This window comes from Salmo salar, chromosome ssa20 (genome assembly GCF_905237065.1).
Source record: "Salmo salar chromosome ssa20, Ssal_v3.1, whole genome shotgun sequence".
In the NCBI taxonomy this organism is placed as follows: Eukaryota; Metazoa; Chordata; class Actinopteri; order Salmoniformes; family Salmonidae; genus Salmo; species Salmo salar.
Genome location: NC_059461.1, coordinates 85,871,363 through 85,893,172, shown reverse-complemented (window position 1 = coordinate 85,893,172; position 21,810 = coordinate 85,871,363). Strand labels below are relative to the sequence as shown.

The 21,810-nt window shown below is 43.5% G+C and overlaps 1 protein-coding gene across 1 annotated transcript in view; it reads right to left on the bottom strand.

Annotated features, from left to right (window-relative positions):
* Positions 1–7,539: 7,539 nt before the first annotated feature.
* The window catches only part of LOC106594828 (ventricular zone-expressed PH domain-containing protein), a 197,401-nt gene continuing 183,130 nt past the window's right edge, over positions 7,540–21,810 (bottom strand). Inside the window, exons 13-15 of the mRNA XM_045704029.1 lie at positions 21,130–21,266; positions 12,701–12,754; positions 7,540–12,585 (exon numbers count right to left, since the gene is read on the bottom strand). Coding sequence (XP_045559985.1) covers positions 12,403–12,585; positions 12,701–12,754; positions 21,130–21,266 — 374 coding nt within the window. The 3' untranslated portion in view covers positions 7,540–12,402. The remainder of the gene's footprint in view (positions 12,586–12,700; positions 12,755–21,129; positions 21,267–21,810) is intronic.

Sequence of the window (21,810 nt, the reverse complement as noted above, 5' to 3'; positions counted from 1 at the left end):
CAACAAGCTCAGTCCGATGATGCTGTGACACACTGCCCCAGACCATGACGGACCCTCCACCTCCAAATCGATCCCGCTCCAGAGTACAGGCCTCGGTTTAATGCTCATTCCTTTAACGATAAAGGCGAATCTGACCATCACCCCTGGTGAGACAAAACCGCGACTCGTCAGTGAAGAGCACTTTTTGCCAGTCCTGTCTGGTCCAGCGACGATGGGTTTGTGCCCATAGGCAATGTTGTTGCTGGTGATGTCTGGTGAGGACCTGCCTTACAACAGGCCTAAAATCCTTCAGTCCAGCCTCTCTCAGCCTATTGCGGACAGTCTGAGCACTGATGGAGGGATTGTGCATTCCTGGTGTAACTCGGCAGTTGTTGTTGCCATCCTGTACCTGTCCCGCAGGTGTGATGTTCAGATGTACCGATCCTGTGCAGGTGTTGTTACACGTGGTCTGCCACTGTGAGGATGATCAGCTGTCCGTCCTATCTCCCTGTAGCGCTGTCTTAGGCGTCTCACAGTACGGACATTGCAATTTATTGCCCTGGCCACATCTGCAGTCCTCATGCCTCCTTGCAGCATGCCTAAGGCACTTTCACGCAGATGAGCAGGGACCCTGGGCATCTTTCTTTTGGGGTTTTTCAGTCAGTAGAAAGGCCTCTTTAGTGTCCTAAGTTTCATACCTGTGACCTTAATTGCCTACCGCCTGTAAGCTGTTAGTGTCTTAACGACTGTTCCACAGGTGCATGCTCATTAATTGTTTATGGTTCATTGAACAAGCATGGGAAACAGTGTTTAAACCCTTTACAATGAAGATCTGTGAAGTTATTTGTATTTTTACTAATTATCTTTGAAAGACAGGGTCCTGAAAAAGGGATGTTTCTTTTTTTGCTGAGTTTAGTTGTCGTCCTTGGGCTTTCATGGCACGCAGCTCAGGAGTGTACCATGGCGCTGGGATGTTGAAGGACACAACCCTTGTTTTAAGGGGGTCCAGAACATCCTGGTGGGAGGAGATCTGTTCTGTGAAGAGAGCCTCCCTCCCACTGTTCTCCCTGTACCACAATTTTACTTTCCCACTTTCTTCTCCTCTCTCATTCTCTCTCCTCTCCGTTCAGCTCCTCTCTATTGTCTTTCTTCTCAACTTTCTCAATTCTCTTCATCGTTCTCCCACTCCCCCCTTCTATGTCTTTCAAACCACTTGTGCTTAAGTAATGCAGAGAGAGTGAGTGTGCATTAATCAGCTTCACACAGTCAGGAGCTGTGGAATGATGACAGAGAAAATCACACCACTTTGTTGCCATGGGTTTTCATGGGGACAAGTGTTGAGTATGTTTAATTAATAAAGAGTACATCTCCGTTAGACTGTAGGGCTACTGGGGGCTGATATTCATGTCATTTAAGGTCAGTGAACATCTCTCATTTGGAGTAAGAGGTAACATCTACACCCTGTCTGTCTATTTCTACGATGATTGAGGAGTCATGTGTAAAGACTCTCCTCCGTGTTCGGTGTGGCAGCTATGACAAGACTAGGGTTTCAACATTTTCTGAAAACACGGTTGGCAGATTTCGTCAATCAGCAAGGAATAAGCAGGAAATCCAGAACCTTCAAACCAGGATTTCTGGAAAACCTGACATTTTTGGGAAAGTTACCAGAAAGGTGCAACCCTAAAACAGGACTGTGACACTATGCTACTCTCTGCATTGTAGCAACCACTTCCAGTAAAACATGCCAACGAGTGTTGGAAATCCCTGCCATCTGACCGAAAGAGATCGCTAATTTATCGCCTCTGACCCGGCCACCCTGTGGCATTCACACCGTTCTCTCCGGTTCCTTGATTTTTGTTTTGTTGACGGGTCAGTTATCTAACTGAAGAGGAAGAAGTGATGATAAATCTTTATCATTGCAGAGCGAGGCCTCGATGATGCCAAATGGAAGTGTTCTTCAAGAAACCGTTTAGTGAAAGAGGGAACGGGAGGATGCTGCGAGAGAGCAAGAGAGATAGAGAAAGGGAGACAAAAATAGAAAGAGAAAAAGAAAGAGCATATCTTTAGGCCTGGTGTTAAATCTACCTCATCTCCAGTTGATAGGTCTTGGTGAACCTGACTTCTCCAGGTGACAGGTCTTGGTGACGCTACATTTGCTGTGAGGGAATTCTCCGACCCTGACATCTCCACAGACTGACTCTTAATGCTACATTTGCTGTGGAGGAATTCTCCGACCCTCCACTGACTTACTCTACTCAGAAACACTGGGGATTCACTGGTATTCCCATAAATGGAGAACTAGTTTTGAATGTTGGTTGGAGAAATCCCTCTTCATATTATGAATTATTAGCCTCAATTGTCTTCAGAATGGTCCATTTTAAGCTGGGCCCATTGTTGAATACACAGCTCCTTCCAACCCCTTCTGCAGATGATAAACCAGTCTCCAGAAATGCTTGTGATTTCTCTAATGAGAGCATAATGACATCTATTGGCACAAGGAGTGTTTAACACGTGTTTAACACATAATCCTGCTGTATAAGGAAGTGTGTATGCCACATCTTTTTAACGTTATACATTGTCATGGTAACAGCTCATGAAAATCTTACTACACACTCGACAGCTTGGCGACGCCATGAATTCAGCATGTAAAAAGTTGAGTTACTGCCAATATAAACTCTCTGAAACCTGTTGAATGGACCTACAAACAGAATTCATTACAACTACATTGTGCAAGCAAAGCAATCTGCACACATCACTAGCAGGCATCACTAACATGCATCACATGGCATGGTTGGCATCTGGTGTGTGTGTGAGTGCATGCGTTTTCCTACATTATCAGGACCAGAATGTCCTGACAAGTCACCAGCATATCCTGACAAGGTAGGAAAACAAGATTTTTTTAATAGAAAAGTCATGACTTTTTTAATGTCCTGAATTTGTTAAAATGCTATTTTTTAGGCTTAAGGGTTAGGTTTAGGGTTAAGTTTAGGGGTTTAGGGTTAAGTTTAGGGGTTTTGGAGTTAGGGAACATAGGATTTTTAACGGGAATACATTTGTACTCCCTAAAAAGTCCAGAAAATTCACATTAAAAAAAGCTGTGCGAGTGTGTGATTGCTCGTCTGTTCAATGTTAGCAGCATCTTTAAATAAGGTTATAATCATGAATATCTGTGATGTTCTCCGCCTGTCCTTCCCAGTCCTCTTCATGCTGTAATTTGTGTACGGATGCCTGAAATTATCCCCAGAAGCTGAACTCAAACCTTGTGTGTGTGTGTGTGTGTGTGTGTGTGTGTGTGTGTGTGTGTGTGTACAGAATGGGTGAAATTATCTCCAGAAGCTGAAAACCTTTCAAGCAGCAGCAGACAGTAGACGCCAACCGTGTGTGTGTGTGTGTGTGTGTGTGTGTGAAACAGACTGCAGACGCCAGACAGGCCATGCGTGTGAGATCTCTGAACTCAAACCAGGTGGGATAAATCAAATCAAATTTTATTTGTCATATGCGCCGAATACAACAGGTGTAGGAAGACCTTACCGTGAAATACTTACTTACAAGTCCTTAACTAACAATGCAGTTCAAGAAATAGAGTTAAGAAAATATTTACTAAATCAACTACAAGTGAAGATATATATATATATATATTGCTCCAAAAATAAAGGGAACACTAAAATAAAACATCCTAGATCTGAATGAAATAAATAATCTTATTAAATACTTTTTTCTTTACATAGTTGAATGTGCTGACAACAAAATCACACAAAAATAATCAATGGAAATCCAATTTATCAACCCATGGAGGTCTGGATTTGGAGTCACACTCAAAATTAAAGTGGAAAACCACACTACAGGCTGATCCAACTTTGATGTAATGTCCTTAAAACAAGTCAAAATGAGGCTCAGTAGTGTGTGTGGCCTCCACGTGCCTGTATGACCTCCCTACAACGCCTGGGCATGCTCCTGATGAGGTGGCAGATGGTCTCCTGAGGGATCTCCTCCCAGACCTGGACTAAAGCATCTGCCAACTCCTGGACAGTCTGTGGTGCAACGTGGTGTTGGTGGATGAAGCGAGACATGATGTCCCAGATGTGCTCAATTGGATTCAGGTCTGGGGAACGGGCGGGCCAGTCCATAGCATCAATGCCTTCCTCTTGCAGGAACTGCTGACACACTCCAGCCACATGAGGTCTAGCATTGTCTTGCATTAGGAGGAACCCAGGGCCAACCGCACCAGCATATGGTCTCACAAGGGGTCTGAGGATCTCATCTCGGTACCTAATGGCAGTCAGGCTACCTCTGGCGAGCACATGGAGGGCTGTGCGGCCCCCCAAAGAAATGCCACCCCACACCATGACTGACCCACCGCCAAACCGGTCATGCTGGAGGATGTTGCAGGCAGCAGAATGTTCTCCACGGCGTCTCCAGACTCTGTCACGTCTGTCACGTGCTCAGTGTGAACCTGCTTTCATCTGTGAAGAGCACAGGGCGCCAGTGGCGAATTTGCCAATCTTGCTGTTCTCTGGCAAATGCCAAACGTCCTGCACGGTGTTGGGCTGTCAGCTCAACCCCCACCTGTGGATGTCGGGTCCTCATACCACCCTCATGGAGTCTGTTTCTGACCGTTTGAGCAGACACATGCACATTTGTGGCCTGCTGGAGGTCATTTTGCAGGGCTCTGGCAGTGCTTCTCCTGCTCCTCCTTTCACAAAGGCGGAGGTAGCGGTCCTGCTGCTGGGTTGTTGCCCTCCTACGGCTTCCTCCACGTCTCCTGATGTACTGGCCTGTCTCCTGGTAGCCCCTCCATGTTCTGGACACTACGCTGACAGACACAGCAAACCTTCTTGCCACAGCTCGCATTGATGTGCCATCCTGGATGAGCTGCACTACCTGAGCCACTTGTGTGGGTTGTAGACTCCGTCTCATGCTACCACTAGAGTGAAAGCACCGCCAGCATTCAAAAGTGACCAAAACATCAGCCAGGAAGCATAGGAACTGAGAAGTGGTCTGTGGTCCCCACCTGCAGAACCACTCCTTTATTGGGGGTGTCTTGCTAATTGCCTATAATTTCCACCTGTTGTCTATTCCATTTGCACAACAGCATTTGAAATGTATTGTCAATCAGTGTTGCTTCCTAAGTGGACAGTTTGATTTCACAGAAGTGTGATTGACTTGGAGTTACATTGTGTTGTTTAAGTGTTCCCTTTATTTTTTGGAGCAGTATATATATATATATATTTTTTTTAATAATACAAGAATATTAAAATAACAATAACGAGGCTCTATACAGGGGGTACCGGTACCGAGTCAATGTGTGGGGGTACAGGTTAGTCGAGGTAATTTGTAAAGTGACTATGCATAGCTAATAAACAGCGATTAGCAGAAGTGTAAAAACAAAGGGGGTAAATAGTCTGGGTGGCCATTTGATGAATTGTTTAGCAGTCTTATGGCATGGTGGTAGAAGCTGTTAAGGAGTCTTTTAGTCTGATAATGAGTCTTTTGGTCTGAGACTTGGCGATCCGGTACAGCTTGCCGTGCGGTAGCAGAGAGAACAGTCTATGACTTGGGTGACTTGGGTGACTGGAGTCTTTGACAATTATTTGGGCCTTCCCCTGACACCGCCTAGTATATAGGTCCTGCATGGCAGGAAGCTTGGCCCCAGTGATGTACTGGGCCATATGCACTTACCCTGGGCAGCGCCTTACGGTCAGACGCCGAGCAGTTGCTTTACCAGGTGGTGATGCAACCGGTCAGGATGCTCTCGATGGTGCAGCTGTAGAACTTTTAGAGGATCTGGGGACCCATGCCAAATCTTTTCATTCTCCTGAGGGGGAAAAAGTGTTGTCGTGCCCTCTTCACAACTGTCTAGGTGTGTTTGGACCATGATAGTTCGTTGGTGAACTTGAAACTCTCGAGCCGCTCCACTACAGCCCTGTCGATGTTAATGGGGGCCTATTTCTCCCGTCTTTTCCTGTAGTCCACAATCAGCCCCTTTGTCTTGCTCACATTAAGGGAGAGGATGTTGCCCTGGCACCACACTGCCAGGTCTCTGACCTCCTCCCTATAGGCTGTCTCCTCGTTGTCGGTGATCAGGCTTACCACTGCTGTGTCGTCAGCAAACTTAATGGTGGTGTTTGAGTCATGCTTGGCCACGCAATCGTGGGGAGTACAGGAGGGGACTCAGCACGCACCCCTGAGGGGTTGAGGATCAGCGTGGCAAATGTGTTGTTGCCTACCCTTACCACCTGGGGGCGGCCTGTCAGGAAGTCCAGGATCCAGTTGCAGAGGGAGGTGTTAAGTTCCAGGGTCCTCAGCTTAGTGATGAGCTTTGTGGGCACTCTGGTGTTGAACGCTGAGCTGTAGTCAATGAACAGCATTCTCACATAGGTGTTCCTTTTGTCCAGGTGGGAAATGGCAGTGTGGAGTGAGATTTCGTCATCTGTGGATCTGTTGGGGTGGTATGCAAATTGGGAGTGGGTCTAGGGTTTCCGGCATGATGATGTTAATGTGAGCCATGACCAGCCTTTCAAAGCGCTTCATGGCTACCGACATGAGTGCTACAGGCGGTAATTATTTAGGCAGGTTACCTTCGCTTTCTTGGGCACAGGGACTATGGTGGTCTGTTTGAAGCATGTAGGTATTACAGACTCGGTCAGGGAGAGGTTGAAAATGTCAGTGAAGACACTTGCCAATTGGTCCACGCATGCTTTGAGTACACGTCCTGGTAATCTGTCTAGCCCAGCGGCTTTGAGAATGTTGACCTATTTAAAGGTCTTGCTCACATAGGCTACGGAGAGCGTGATCACACAGTCGTCCGGAACAGCTGGTGCTCTCATGTATGCTTCAGTGTTGCTTGCCTCAAAGTGAGTATAAAAGGCATTTAGCTCGTCTGGTATGCTCGTGTCACTGGGCAGCTCGCGGCTGGGTTTCCTTTTGTATTCTGTAATATACCACTACTTCTGTCATTTACCATCTCTGTTTTAGACCCATTTTCACATTAGCTATGGGTGCTATGAAGCTGTGTGATTTTGAATGATAAAACTCTTCATTTTATTGATGATATTTAATAATCCTTAGAGCGAGAACACAGGGCAGAGTCAGACATGTTACTGAGACATGAAGGCAGAAACACAGGGCAGAGTCAGGCATGTAACTGAGACATGAAGGCAGAAACACAGAGCAGAGTCAGGCATGTAACTGAGACATGAAGGCAGAAACACAGGGCAGAGTCAGACATGTAACTGAGACATGAAGGCAGAAACACAGGGCAGAGACAGACATGTAAGTGAGACATGAAGGCAGAAACACAGGGCAGAGTCAGGCATGTAACTGAGGCATGAAGGCAGAAACACAGGGCAGAGTCAGACATGTAACTGAGGCATGAAGGCAGAAACACAGGGCAGAGTCAGACATGTAACTGAGGCATGAAGGCAGAAACACAGGGCAGAGTCAGACATGTAACTGAGACATGAAGGCAGAAACACAGGGCAGAGACAGACATGTAACTGAGGCATGAATGCAGAAATGTAAGATGTCTTAATAATATTCTATCATAAAGAAGCAACACCATTCATTTGTCTTTACAGTTATATTGTTGCACAGAAAAATAAGAACATATCATATTAAAGTGATGCATAGAAAATCTATTTCACTAAGCATTAAGCATCAGCTGTTTTTTCAGGCATGATTTTACAATACAGGAAAAATAAATACTGTCCTCAAAATGAAAACCAAAGTGGTTATTAATACAATCTATAACATAAAAAACACTATAGAAGAGTGTTATCATGTCATCTACAATTTTCTCTACTGAAAATCAGTTATACCGTACATTCAAAAACATTAATACTTTTTGTAAATTCTGTTCAAAAATACAAAATCTGTGATTATTGGTGTAGTCTAGAACAGTAGAAGATACACTTCCTTTGTGTTATTGAATCTAAACAGGATCGTTTTACATACTACTGAAGGCTCCTAGCATGGAATGGCTCTCACAAGCATAGACGTTTTCATTGTCACAGAAAGACTTCCTCTGACGTCAGGCGTAAGAGACACCACTAATATACACATATCATCTTAATGTCCCCGTAACAGGAAACTGTAAATGCATTCAGTTATGAAGAAACACAACAAAACAACAACTCATTTTGGCTCAAAGACCCGAGAAGCTCTGGATCTAGGGCAAGATGGCAGTGACGGGAGAGGAAAAAGCGTTGACATAACTGGTTCTAGAATATTTACAAGACATTGTCTTCAAACATTCAGAAATCGACGCAGTAGTAAAACGATGACGTCATCACCATGGCACCATAGTGTAGTGGCTGACGCACAGACTTCTGTGTCGTGATTTCGCGATGGGTTGGCATGGCAGGGAACGGAGTCTAGCTAGAATATGGACATACTGTATGGGAATATATAGTCCACTCCTGAAATATGGGTGAACACTAGCATGCTGATATCTGGCATTGTCCTACGTCAGATGTGCGTAGATTCCGCCTGCACTGAGGTTGAGGGACGAGCGTCGCGTAGGAGTGACGCCACCTGACGTAAGACAATGAATATCTGGAGCGAGTCAAAAGAACATAGGCTCATTGAATTAGGAGTGTTGAACTGTACTGCACTTAAACAGAGTTGACACTTCTACAATAAGTATTGCCTGTATCACTAGTGGACTGTGCTATTGGCTGTGAAATTCTGGGGCCTGAGCAGAGCTGTGTAATTGGGTCAGGGAGAGGAGGAGGATAAGAGGGGAGGGGCTGAGGAGAAAGGTGTGATGTAAATAATTGTTGTAAGCAAACGTTGGCTCCGGTGGCTGCCAGGTCGGTCCCAGAAGAGGTCGTCAGTTAGAGAAACATACATGTGTAAGCTGATTCATGTGAGAAATCCCGGCCCGGCACTCCGCTCTGCTGTTATGGCTGACACTACTATAGCATTACAGAGCAGGCCATACAGCATGCCGTACAGCAGGCAGTGTAGACCCAACATTCACCTAGAGAGCCACAGGGCTACAGGAAACAGCCAGGCCCTGAACCAAAACTATTTACACACATCTAGACGTGGCACAGGAGCTGGGCTAAAACACAGTCACTAACTTGACACAGGCATACCTCACCAGGTTTAAGTGTCCTAATAAAACACATGGTAACTAACGGTAGAGTGCTTGCTAAAGATTCAGCTACTCCAGGCTCTATGCTTTGTCGGTCTCTAGGTCTCTAATTCGTATATGACCACTGAGGGGGTGTAGAGTATTACAGGGTTTCTCTGGCTGCTCATATACACACAGTGGCCAGTTCAGAAAATAGGTTGTTCCTACAGACAGTGAGTCACGTGGCCGTGGCTTGCTATATAAAGCAGGCAGACAGGCATTGAGGCATTCAGTTACTGTTTGATTGAACATTAGAATGGGCAAAACGAGTCACCTAAGTGACTTTGAGCGTGGTATGATCGTCGGTGCCAGGCGCACCAGATCCAGTACCTCAGAAACAGACCCCCTCCTGGGCTTTTCACGCACGACAGTGTCTAGGGTTTACAGAGAATGGTGCTGCAAACAAAAAACATCCAGTCAGTCCTTTGGGCAAAGGTTGAAGGAGAATGCCAGCTAACAGGCAAATAACGGCACAGTACAACAGTGGTGTGAAGAACAGCAATCTCAGAACGCACAAGTCATCGCTCCTTGTCACGGATGGGCAATTACAGCAGATGACCACACCGGGTTACACTTTCAGCTAAAAACAAGAAGAAGCAGCTCCAGTGGGCACGCGATCACCAACACTGGACAAACACTGGAAAAACATTGCCTGGTCTGACAAATGTCTGTTCCTGTTGCATCATGCTGACGGCAGAGTCAGGATTTGGTGTAAGCAGTCTGTGGCCCCATCCTGCCTGGTGTCAACGGTATAGGCTGGTGGCATTGGTGTAATGGCGTGGGAAATGTGTTCCTGGCACACATTAGGTCTGATACCAATTGAGCAACGCTTGAACGCCACCCCTTGTAGAATCCATGGCCACAAAAAAATCTGGCTGTTCTGAAGGCAAAGGGGGGGTCCAACCTGGTACTAGATGGGTGTACCTAATAAACTGTCCAGTGGGTGTACCTAATAAACTGACCAGTGGGTGTACCTAATAAACTGGCCACTGGGTCTACCTAATAAACTGACCGCTCGGTGTACCTAATAAACTGACCGCTGGGTGTACCTAATACACTGACCGCTGGGTGTACCTAATACACTGACCGCTGAGTGTACATCATCTACACTTACAAATCATTCAAAATGACTTAACTGGCTGCATCGTCCACAGAAACAGTTCATTCATTATGACAGCTGGTGCTGGTTCTGAACCCACAAGGAAATCTCCAGTCCAATTCTTAGATTTTCTTAGCAGTTTGTGAGTGAATTGTTTCATTTGTTCAGATTCTAGAACACATTGCTCATTAAGGCAAGTCAATGGGTTAACTGGAAAGCTGAGTGTAGCTGAAGGTTAGGACAAAAAATAACAAGATAACTAAAGTAAAATGTATATACAGTAGGTTCAGAAGTTTGGTGAAACAGCACAGTTGGTAAATATATGGCAAATAGAACTGGGTGGTCTTCAGAGATAAATGGGAGGGGTTGAGAATAGCTTAAGGATGGAACTAAAAACAAACAAAAGATAACTATTGTTAAATATACTGTGTCTGTAAAATGTATATAGTATGTATAAACTGGAAGTAGAAGCCTAAGAGTTGTTGTTCACTAGTTACTCCAATTAGGGGAGGGGTGGTAGATTCCAGCGTGATGCGAGTTCTGCTAACAATAGGTTTAATGTATAGTTATTAATGGACAAGTCAGAAATGTCAATGCTCATCATTGTAAACACACACACACACACACACACACACACACACACACACACACACACACACACACACACACACACACACACACACACACACACACACACACACACACACACACACACACACACACACACACACCAAACTCTTTTCTTGGAAGAAAAGGCAAGAGAATAAAAAGATGATAGCTTTGCCAATAAACATGTTTCTCCATAGAAGAGCGTGTCCTATAGGGAGAGAGAATGTAGTTCTAAAGCTCCCAGCAGTGTGGCCCATATCACCCACTGTTGTTCTGAGTCTCTGTTTAGACCTCCAGAGGACTATTCTGTTCATTTATCAACTATGACATACAGAGTGCTCCCAACGTATTTGGGACAGTGACACATTTTCAGTTGTTTTGGCTCTGTACTCCAGCACTTCGAATTTGAAATGATACAATAAGCATTTGGTCTCAACAAGCTTGTGACTCTACAAATTGGTTAGATACATTTTCTGTTAGTTTTGGTTGTGTTTCAGATTATTTTGTGCCCAATAGAAATGAATGGTAAATAATGTATTGTGTCATTTTGCAGTCACTTTTATTGTAAATAAGAATATAATATGTTTCTAAACACTGATACATTAATGTGGATGCTACCATGATTACGGATAATCCTGAATGAATCATGAATAATGATGAGTGAGCAAGTTACAGACGCACAAATATCATACCCCCGCCAAAAATGCTAATCTCCCCTGTTATTGTAATGGTGAAAGGTTAGCATGTCTTGGAGGTATGATATTTGTGCGTTTGTAACTTTCTCAATACTTTTGTAGCTCACTATATTACACCCACTGGGTGAGTGTAATACCACTTTTTAAATGACAGTATATTAATAAAGTATACTGCTAAATTACGGTATAATAATACATTATACTGCCAAATGACGGTATATTAATAAATGATACTGCTAAATGACGGTATATTAATAAATGATACTGCTAAATGACGGTATATTAATAAATGATACTGCTAAATGCTAATAACAGTAAATCTGTTTGTTTGCTGTAAAACGCTCTCATATGCTATCTATTTGGGGTTTTTCATCTTCACTGTCTGGGGCAAGATGGTTTTCTCATGCTGTTCATATTGAGCTCTTATTGCTAGGTTTACTATGTAGATTGTTATTGCTGGAAATAGAAGGTCCATACTGCTAGTAAGATCCTTATTGCTGTAAATACTGAAACAATACCCTATATAAATGTATGACAAAATTCTGGTAATGATGTCTGGATATCAGTCTTCGCTGCCCCACAGCTGTCAGATGACCAGAAACAGTGGACGTCACAGGCCTGTCAGATGACCAGAAACAGTGGACGTCACAGGCCTGTCAGATGACCAGAAACAGTGGACGTCACAGGCCTGTCAGATGACCAGAAACAGTGGACGTCACAGGCCTGTCAGATGATCAGAAACAGTGGACGTCACAGGCCTGTCAGATGATCAGAAACAGTGGACGTCACAGCTGTTGTTAGTAGATGGTACAGTAGTGCGGGGCTGTATGTTGTGTTTCTGGGTCAGGAACGGGTCACAGTAGAATATCTTCCAGGTCATAAGGTCACAGGTAGGTGGTGGCCTCTCTGTTCTCTCTCTCTCTGGCCTGGGCCACGGCAACATTAATACACTGGAGCCACTCCTCAGCATGCTTCTCATCACGAGCCTTCAGGACGTACGTCTTACTGTCCGTGAAGATCTCAAAGGCCCGGGGGAGACCCCGCTCACGCCGCTTCTTAGCCACCACCTGGACACACACACACACAGACAGACAGACCAGACCAGACCAGAGGGTTATCAGAAGTGGACAAAGGGTATGAATGGAATTGTTGTTACATGAACGGACTTGGAAGTTCACCCACCTTGACGCTCTGCACTTTGCTCAGCTCGATGGTGCTGTCGTCTAGCTCATCCTTCTGTAGTAGACAGGACAGAGAGAAACCTTTCAGCAACATGGGGAGATTCTAGTTAAACATTAATAAATAGTTATAAATGAACCCTTTGGAGCAGCAATCCAATTCTATTGATGTCGTTTCACTATCACCACTACACTGTCCTTCTCTCAGCACATATCAAAGCTGCAGGCTAAAGTTAAATCTAGACTTGGTTTCTTCTACCATAATCGCTCCTCTTTCACCCCAGCTGCCAAACTAACCTTGATTCAGATGACCATCCTACCCATGCTAGACTAGAGAGATGTAATTTATAGATCGGCAGGTAAAGGTGCTCTCGAGCGGCTGGATGTTCTTTACCATTCGGCCATCAGATTTGCCACCAATGCTCCTTATAGGACACATCACTGCACTCTATACTCCTCTGGAAACTAGTCATCTCTGTTTACCCGTCGCAAGACCCACTGGTTGTTGCTTATTTATAAAACCCTCTTAGGCCTCACTCCCCCCTATCTGAGATATCTACTGCAGCCCTCATCCTTCACATAGAACACCTGTTCTGCCAGTCACATTCTGTTAAAAGGTCCCCAAAGCGAACACATCTTTGGGTCGCTCGTCTTTTCAGTTTGCTGCAGCTAGCGACTGGAACGAGCTGCAACAAACACTCAAACTGGACAGTTTTATCTCAATCTCTTCATTCAAAGACTCAATCATGGACATTCTTACTGACAGTTGTGGCTGCTTTGTGTGATGTATTGTTGTCTCTACCTTCTTGACCTTTGTGCTGTTGTCTGTGCCCAATAATGTTTGTACCATGTTTTGTGCTGCTGCCATGTTGTGTTGCTACCATGTTGTTGTCATGTGTTGCTATCATGCTGTGTTGTCATGTGTTGTTGTCTTAGGTCTCTCTTTATGTAGTGTTGTGTTGTCTCTCTTGTCGTGACGTGTGTTTTGTCCTATATTTTTATTTATTTACATTTTTAATCCCAGCCCCCGTCCCCGCAGGAGGCCTTTTTCCTTTTGGTAGGCCGTCATTGAAAATAAGAATTTGTTCTTAACTGACTTGCCTGGTTAAATAAAGGTTAAATAAAATAAAAAACATGATGAATGGCATTTTTTATGTCGTTTCACTATCACCACTACACATGATGAATCAAATCAAATTTTAATTAGCCACATGCACCGACTACAACAGCTACCTTACAGTGAAATGCTTACTTACAAGCCCTTAACCAACAATGCAGTTTTAAGAAAAAATTAAATAAGAAAAAATAATAAGTAACAAATATTTAAAGAGCAGCAGTAAAATAACAATAGCGAGGCTATATACAGGGGGGTACCGGTACAGAGTCAATGTGCGGGGGCACCGGTTAGTTGAGGTAATATGTACATGTAGGTAGAGTTATTAAAGTGACTATGCATAGATAACAACAGAGAGTAGCAGCAGCGTAAAAGTGAGGGGGAGGGAGGCTGTTGATGGTGTTTCACTATCACCCCTACACATGATGAAGGGCATTTTTCTGACACACTTAAACCCTGCCAGGTTCCCGAGAGGCACATTGTTAATATTAACATTCAACATTGTGACACTGACATGTTTTACTGTTGAACAGCTGCCTTGAGGCTGTTGTAGAAGACCTGTTGTTTAATGCCACATATTTCAGTGACAAAATAAAAGTTTGCTAGGATTTTTAACAACAGTACATTAGCGCAAAACATCAACTTTTATGGTCCTCTTGCAAAGATTTACTGCAGTAAGACAAGAGGGTGTTTTATTGTCTTGGTCCTTATATATGGGAGGAAATGAAATCCTTGAGCCCATAAGCACTGTCTCTAATGCTCTACCCCTCAAGACCGCTACTTCTCTCTGACTCGTGGAATACACTGTTATCTCCCATCTCACACGTCAGGATGACTCTGGAATGTGTGTGTGTGTGTGTGTGTTTGATACACCACAGCCATATCCTTATGGACCATTAGCGAGGGACAGGCTAGATGCTATTCTCCATAGACCTATACCCACATTCTAAGAGCCCCACCCCCCGGCCGGCTATAGTTCTGTAGCCTGTGTGTGTGTGTGTGTGTGTGTGTGTGTGTGTGTGTGTGTGTGTGTGTTGTGTGTGAGGATCTGGCTGTCTGTGTGGAGGGTCTGTCTTCTGTTAGCTACAGTGGTTAAACTGCTCATGTATTCACACAGACTTGCCACTCCCCTAGTTCCTATTGCGTGTGTCCTAAGGCTTTGGGGAAACGGTTAGGTGAAATGCAACGGGGCACAAAGTACATTAATAATCATCCAGGTGGGGTTGTTCTGAGGTGACTTATTATGAGCTTGTCTCACATCTCTCACTCTACACCGACAGGAGTGCCTAAGGGTATAGATGAGGGGTATAGGTTAGGGGTATAGGTTAGTGGTATACGTAAGGGGAATAGGTTAGTGGTATACTTAAGGGGAATAGGTTAGTGGTATAGGTCAGGGGTATAGGTTAGGGGTAAAGGTTAGGGGTATATGTTAGTGGTATAGGTTAGTGGTATACATAAGGGGAATAGGTTAGTGGTATAGGTTAGTGGTATAAGTTAGTGGTATAGGTTAGTGGTATAGGTTAGTGGTATAGGTTAGTGGTATACATAAGGGGAATAGGTTAGTGGTATGGGTTAGTGGTATACATAAGGGGAATAGGTTAGTGGTATGCATTAGTGGTATACGTAAGGGGAATAGGTTAGTGGTATAGGTTAGTGGTATAGGTTAGTGGTATAGGTTAGTGGTATAGGTTAGTGGTATACATAAGGGGAATAGGTTAGTGGTATGGGTTAGTGGTATGGGTTAGTGGTATGGGTTAGTGGTATAGGTTAGGGGTAAAGGTTAGGGTTAAAGGTTAGGGGTATAGGTTAGGGGTATAGGTTAGGGGTATACGTAAGGGGAATCGGTTAGTGGTATAGGTTAGTGGTATAGGTTAGTGGTATGGGTTAGTGGTATGGGTTAGTGGTATATGCAAGGGGAATAGGTTAGTGGTATGCGTTAGGGGTATAGTTAGTGGTATAGGTTAGCGGTATAGGTTAGCGGTATAGGTTAGCGGTATAGCTTAGCGGTATAGGTTACCGAAATAGGTTAGTGGTATAAGTTAGCGGTATAGGTTAGCAGTATAGGTTAGCGGTACAGGTTAGCGGTACAGGTTAGCGGTAGAGGTTAGTGGTATAAGTTAGCGGTATTGATTAGTGGTCTAAATTATGGGTTGATTTGGAACTGATTCATTGGCACGGCAAGATTGAGCTCAGAAAACAAGAGACAAAGAGGAGGTCCAATTTGTGGCTTTAAACAGCTGTGGTGTCACGGATCCCTCCGGAACTTTCATTACGCACACCTGTCCCCTATTCCCACTGATTGTATTTGTATATATGTGCCCTTTGTTCACCATGGTGCTGTCGATTATTGTTACAATGTCCGTTGGTGGTGTGAGTAACTGTGCTGTGTTGTTTTGGCTTTCGTGCCCTTGTGGATTGCGCAGATGATTACGGGTCTTGTGCCATGCATCCCCTGTAGCTCAGTTGGTAGAGCATGGCGCTTGCAACGCCAGGGTCGTGGGTTCGATTCCCACGGGGGACCAGTATTTAAAAATGTAATAAAATGTATGCACTCTACTGTAAGTTGCTCTGGATAAGAGTGTCTGCTAAATGACTAAAATGTGTTAATCATTCTGCGCTTGTGTTATTTATTCGAGGTACTCCTCACACTTTTGTTTTTGGTTTCAACCCTGTGTTTTGTTACGTGTTTGTTTGGTCTTTGTCCCTGTGCCTTTACACGGCACGCCGTAATTTGGGCTTAATAAAAAAAAATATTACGCATTCCTGCACCTGTCTCCCGAAGTGACATGTGGTGAGAGGGAATTGCAGGTGACAATACAAAGAATATTGTCTTGGGCAAGAGACTTCAATTTCACTTATCCTTTCAACCATATAAAAATGTTTGTCAAAGGCTGGGGGGAAAGTCCTCAGAACTCTCCCTCTCTCCCTCCCTCCATGGGAAACATATGTTAACATTGCCAAAGCAAGTGAACTAGAAAATAAACAAAAGCGAAAAACAATAAAAATTAACAGTAAACATTACACTCACAACAGTTCCAAAATAATAAACATGACAAATGTCATATTATGTGCAAATAGTTAAAGTACAAAAGGGAAAATAATGAAACATAAATATGAGTTTTAAAATGTTAAATGGTGTTTGTTCTTCACTGGTTGCCCTTTTCATGTGACAACAAATCACACATCTTGCTGCTATGATGCACACTGTGGTATTTCACCCAGATAGATATGGGAGTTTATCAAAATTGGGATTGGTTTTGAATTGTTTGTGGATCTGTGTAATCTGATGGAAATATGTGTCTCTAATATGGTCATACATTGGGCAGGAGGTTAGGAAATGCAGCTCAGTTTCCACCTCATTTTGTGGGCAGTGTGCACATAGCCTGTCTTCTCTTGAGAGCCAGGTCTGCCTTCGGGGTATAGTGAAAACTTTCCTTAAATTTGGGTCAGTCACAGTGGTCAGTTATTCTGCCACTGTGTAATCTCTGTTTAGGGCCAAATAGCATTCTAATTTGCTCTGTTTTTTTGTTAATTCTTTCCAATGTGCCAAGTAATTATCTTTTAGTTCTCTCATGATTTGGTTGGGTCTAATTGTGTTTCTGTCCTGGGGCTCTGTGGGGTCTGTTTGTGAACAGAGCCCCAGGACCAGCTTGCTAGGGGACTCTTCTCTAGGTTCATCTCTCTGTAGGTGATGGCTTTGTTATGGAAGGTTTGGAAATTGCTTCGTTTTAGGTGGTTGTAGAATTTAACATCTCTTTTCTGGATTTTGATTCTTAGCGGGTATCGGCCTTATTCTGCTCTGCATGCATTATTTGGTGTTTTACGTTGTACACAGAGGATATTATTGCAGAATTCTGCATGCAGTCTCAATTTGGTGTTTGTCCCATTTTGTGAATTCTTGGTTGGTGAGCGGACCCCAGACCTCACAACCATAAAGGGCAATAGGTTCTATAACTGATTCCAGTATTTTTAGCCAGATCCTAATTGGTATGTCGAATTGTATGTTACCTTTTGATGGCATAGAAGGCCCTTCTTGCCTTGTCTCTCAGATCGTTATCCGGGGGGCGTTGATGTTAAGGCGGAGGTATGTATAGTTCTTTCTGTGCTCTAGGACAGGTATTCCCAAACTGGGGTACGTGTAAGGGGTACGCGCAATGCCATCGGGGTACGCCAAATAAAAATGTGATTCATATTTAAAAAAAATATTATACCATTTTTTCTTCACATTTTTAAACAGTTCATTTAGCAAGGCCCGCGTCCATAGAGACACATTCCAGCTCTACTGGTAGTACTGCTACTACCAGCAGTACTACACCTGCACCTGTCAACGACACAAGTTGTTCTGCTTCCATGAGTACATCCAATGCTAACATCAGTAATTCTACATGTGTTGTTAGCCCAGCTAGCATGGACACTGACAGTTGTGAATCTGATGCAGCCGAAGAGCTACTGCCCCCTTACCCGGGAAAGCACCGAACAACAGACAGGGACGTTGGACCATCGAAGAGGAGCAAATATGATGAGAACTACATTGATTTGGGGTTCACTTATATTGGGAGTAGTGCCTTTCCTCAGCCACAGTGTGTTATATGTGTAAAAGTACACAACTCAATGAAACCTTCACTCTTCCGCAGACATTTAGAAACAAAACATGCCAATTTGAAAAATAAGCCACGGGAGTTTTTCAAGCGAGAATTAAAACGACTTTTGGGTAGTAAGACATGTACAAAAGCAACTGATACCATTAATAAGAAGGGGCTAGATACGTCTTATATGGTGAGCTACCGAGTGGCTAGAACAGGCAAGCCCCATACTATTGTGGAGGACTTCATTCTTCCTGCTGCCGCAGATATGGCTGGGACAATGCTGGGGGAAAAGGCCCCAGAAAATATACAGACAATGTCTCCATCAAACAACACTGTTTCATGACGCATCAGTGACATGGCAGGAGATGTTTTGAAACAATTACTGCTTCGCATACAAGCCAGTGAATTCTATGCGTTACAGCTGGATGAGTCAACAGACGTGTTGGGCCTGGCACAGCTCCTGGTATATGTCCCTTACGTTTATGGGGGGGTCAATTAAGGAAGACATCCTCATCTGTAAGCAACTGGAAACCAGGACAAAATGAGAGGCTATTTTTAAAGCAGTGGACAGCTTTGTGACATCAAATGGACTTTGGTGGTCAAGATGTGTTGGTATCTGTACTGATGGCGCAAAAGCCATGACAGGGAGACATAGTGGAGTGGTAATGCGCGTGCAAGCAGTTGCTCCCGACGCCACTTGGGTACACTGCAGCATCAACCGAGAGGCTCTTGCTGCCAAGGGAATGCCTAATAGCTTGAAAGTCATTTTGGACAATACAGTGAAAATGGTTAACTTTGTTAAAGCAAGGCCCCTGAACTCGTTCGGGTGTGCTGGTTATCAAGGGGCAAAGTACAGACACGTTAATTTTTAATTGAGAGACGAGCTTAAAGTTTTATTTTCTGACCATAATTTTCACTTGTCTGACCGCTTGCATGATGACGGGTTTCTCACGACTGGCCTATCTAGGTGATGTTTTTCGCCTGAATGATCTGAATCTAGGATTACAGGGACTCTCCGCAATTATATTCAATGTGCGGGACAAAATTGAGTCTATGATTAAGAAGTTGGAGCTCTTTGTCTGCATTAACAAGGACAACACACAGGTCTTTCCATCATTGTATGATTGTTTGTGTGCAAATGAACTCAAGCTTACGGACAATGTCAAATGTGATATAGCGAAGCACCTGAGTGAGTTGGGTGCGCAATTACGCAGGTACTTTCCCAAAACGGATGACACAAACAACTGGATTCGTTATCCCTTTCATGCCCTGCCTCCAGTCCACTTACTGGTATCTGAACAAGAGAGCCTCATCGAAATTGCAACAAGAGATTCTGTGAAAATGTAATTTAATCAGAAGCCACTGCCAGATTTCTAGATAGGGCTGCGCTCAGAGTATCCTGCCTTGGCAAATCACGCTGGTAAGACACTGATGCCCTTTGCAACCACATACCTACGTGAGAGTGGATTCTCGGCTCTCACTAGCATGAAAACTAAATACAGGTACAGACTGTGTGTGGGAAATGATTTAAGACAGAGACTAACACAACCCAGCATTGCAAAGTTATGAGCATATTTTCAAGCACACAGTTCTCATTAACCTGTCGTGAGTTATTCACAATTTTCGATGAACAAATAAGGTTTTTTATATAAGATGGTTAAATAAAGAGCAAAATTATTTATTATTATTATATTATTATTTGTGCCCGGGTCCTATAAGAGCTCTTTGTCACTTCCCACGAGCCAGGTTGTGACAAAAACTCACACTCATTCTTATGTTTAATAAATGTATCATATAGTGTCTGTGTGGCAGGCTTACAATGATGTCAAGAAACAACATTTGACAGAGTGCTGACCCTGGTGTTAGAGGGGGTACAGCTGGAGGTTGAATGTTTGAAGGGGTACGGGACTATAGAAAGTTTGGGAACCACTGCTCTAGGGCAACGGTGTCTAGATGGAATCTGTATTTGTGGCAACTGGACCTTTTTTGGAACACCATTATTTTCTTCTTACTGAGATGTACCACTTTCCATCAATTTGTATAGCAGACCCTCATACCAAATTGAGTAAAAAGCTTTTTTGAAATCAACAAAGCATGAGAAGACTTTGCCTTTGTTTTGGTTTGTTTGTTTGTCAATTAGGGTGTGCAGGGTGAATAAGTGGTCTGTCGTACAGTCATTTGGAACAAAAGCTAATTTGACATTTGCTCAGTACATTGTTTTCACTGAGGAAATGTACGAGTCTGCTGTTAATGTTTTTCCCAAGGTTACTGTTGACACATCTCTCTCTCTCTCTCTCTAACATGGCATTGACTAACAATAAGGTCTCTCATCTAATCCCTGCTCAATGACATACACACACACCAACACTACACACACACAAACAGCACGATAAAACAGATCAGCTCTAATTACATTGTGGCTGAAGTTGAATGAATACTGTACCTTTTTTTTCATTGTAATAAAGTTGAGTGTTTCGCTTTGTTTGGCACATGGTGATGACTCATGGGATTTCTGATGACTACATGACCTCAACACGTTGTTTTATGGTCTCGTTTTCTCAAAGTCAACACTTTTTTCTTTTTAAATACATGTAAAAAATTAAATAAAAAAGTTTCCTGACCTTTCTTATATCTCTCAGATATAGGACAAACACTTAGGATATAGGACAAACACTTAGATGTTTTATTATCACACCTAATTAAAGTATTGAAAGGTTTGAAAGGGATACATACAGATTTTCCCTTCCGGAAGAGGAGCTGGTTTCCTGCCAGGGTGAAGTAGCGAGTCTTCCAGCGCTTGATGAACTTCCAGCGAACCTGCTTCTCTTTCAGTTTCCCCTCTATCAGCGGCTGGCCATCCTCGTTCACCACTGGAGAGACAAATCAAAACAACATAACGCTCAATCAGCTGTGATCCACATCCACTCACTTTTACCACCTGTTTATGCAGTGTATGTAGCCCATGTTACAATCAAACCCACAAGCACCCTGCACCAACCGAGCTCTTGGAACAACAAAACAAAAATACAGGAAGACATGATGATTGAAAAAAAGGAGGAATGGGTGAATAATTGTAGATAGCATACCCCTTTCCTCTCTTCTTTAGTCTCCCCCATAAATACCTTTCTCCCTTCCCTCTCTCTGACTCTACTAAAGGACTCTTGAATAGCCTTTGTTAAACATAGAGAGTCTGGGAACATCAAACAAGTGGGGGGAAAGGAACCATATTTCGGTAATAGAACCAGTTGAAAATATGCGTTGGTACTTAATGAATATGATGTCTGTTCGGTTGTCATCTGAGACATTATGACTGATGACAGGACGACATAAACTGTATCTGGGAAAGTCTACACATTCTAGTTATCAGATTCACATGGAATTGTTGTTCAATTTAAATGCAATTTAAATGAAACT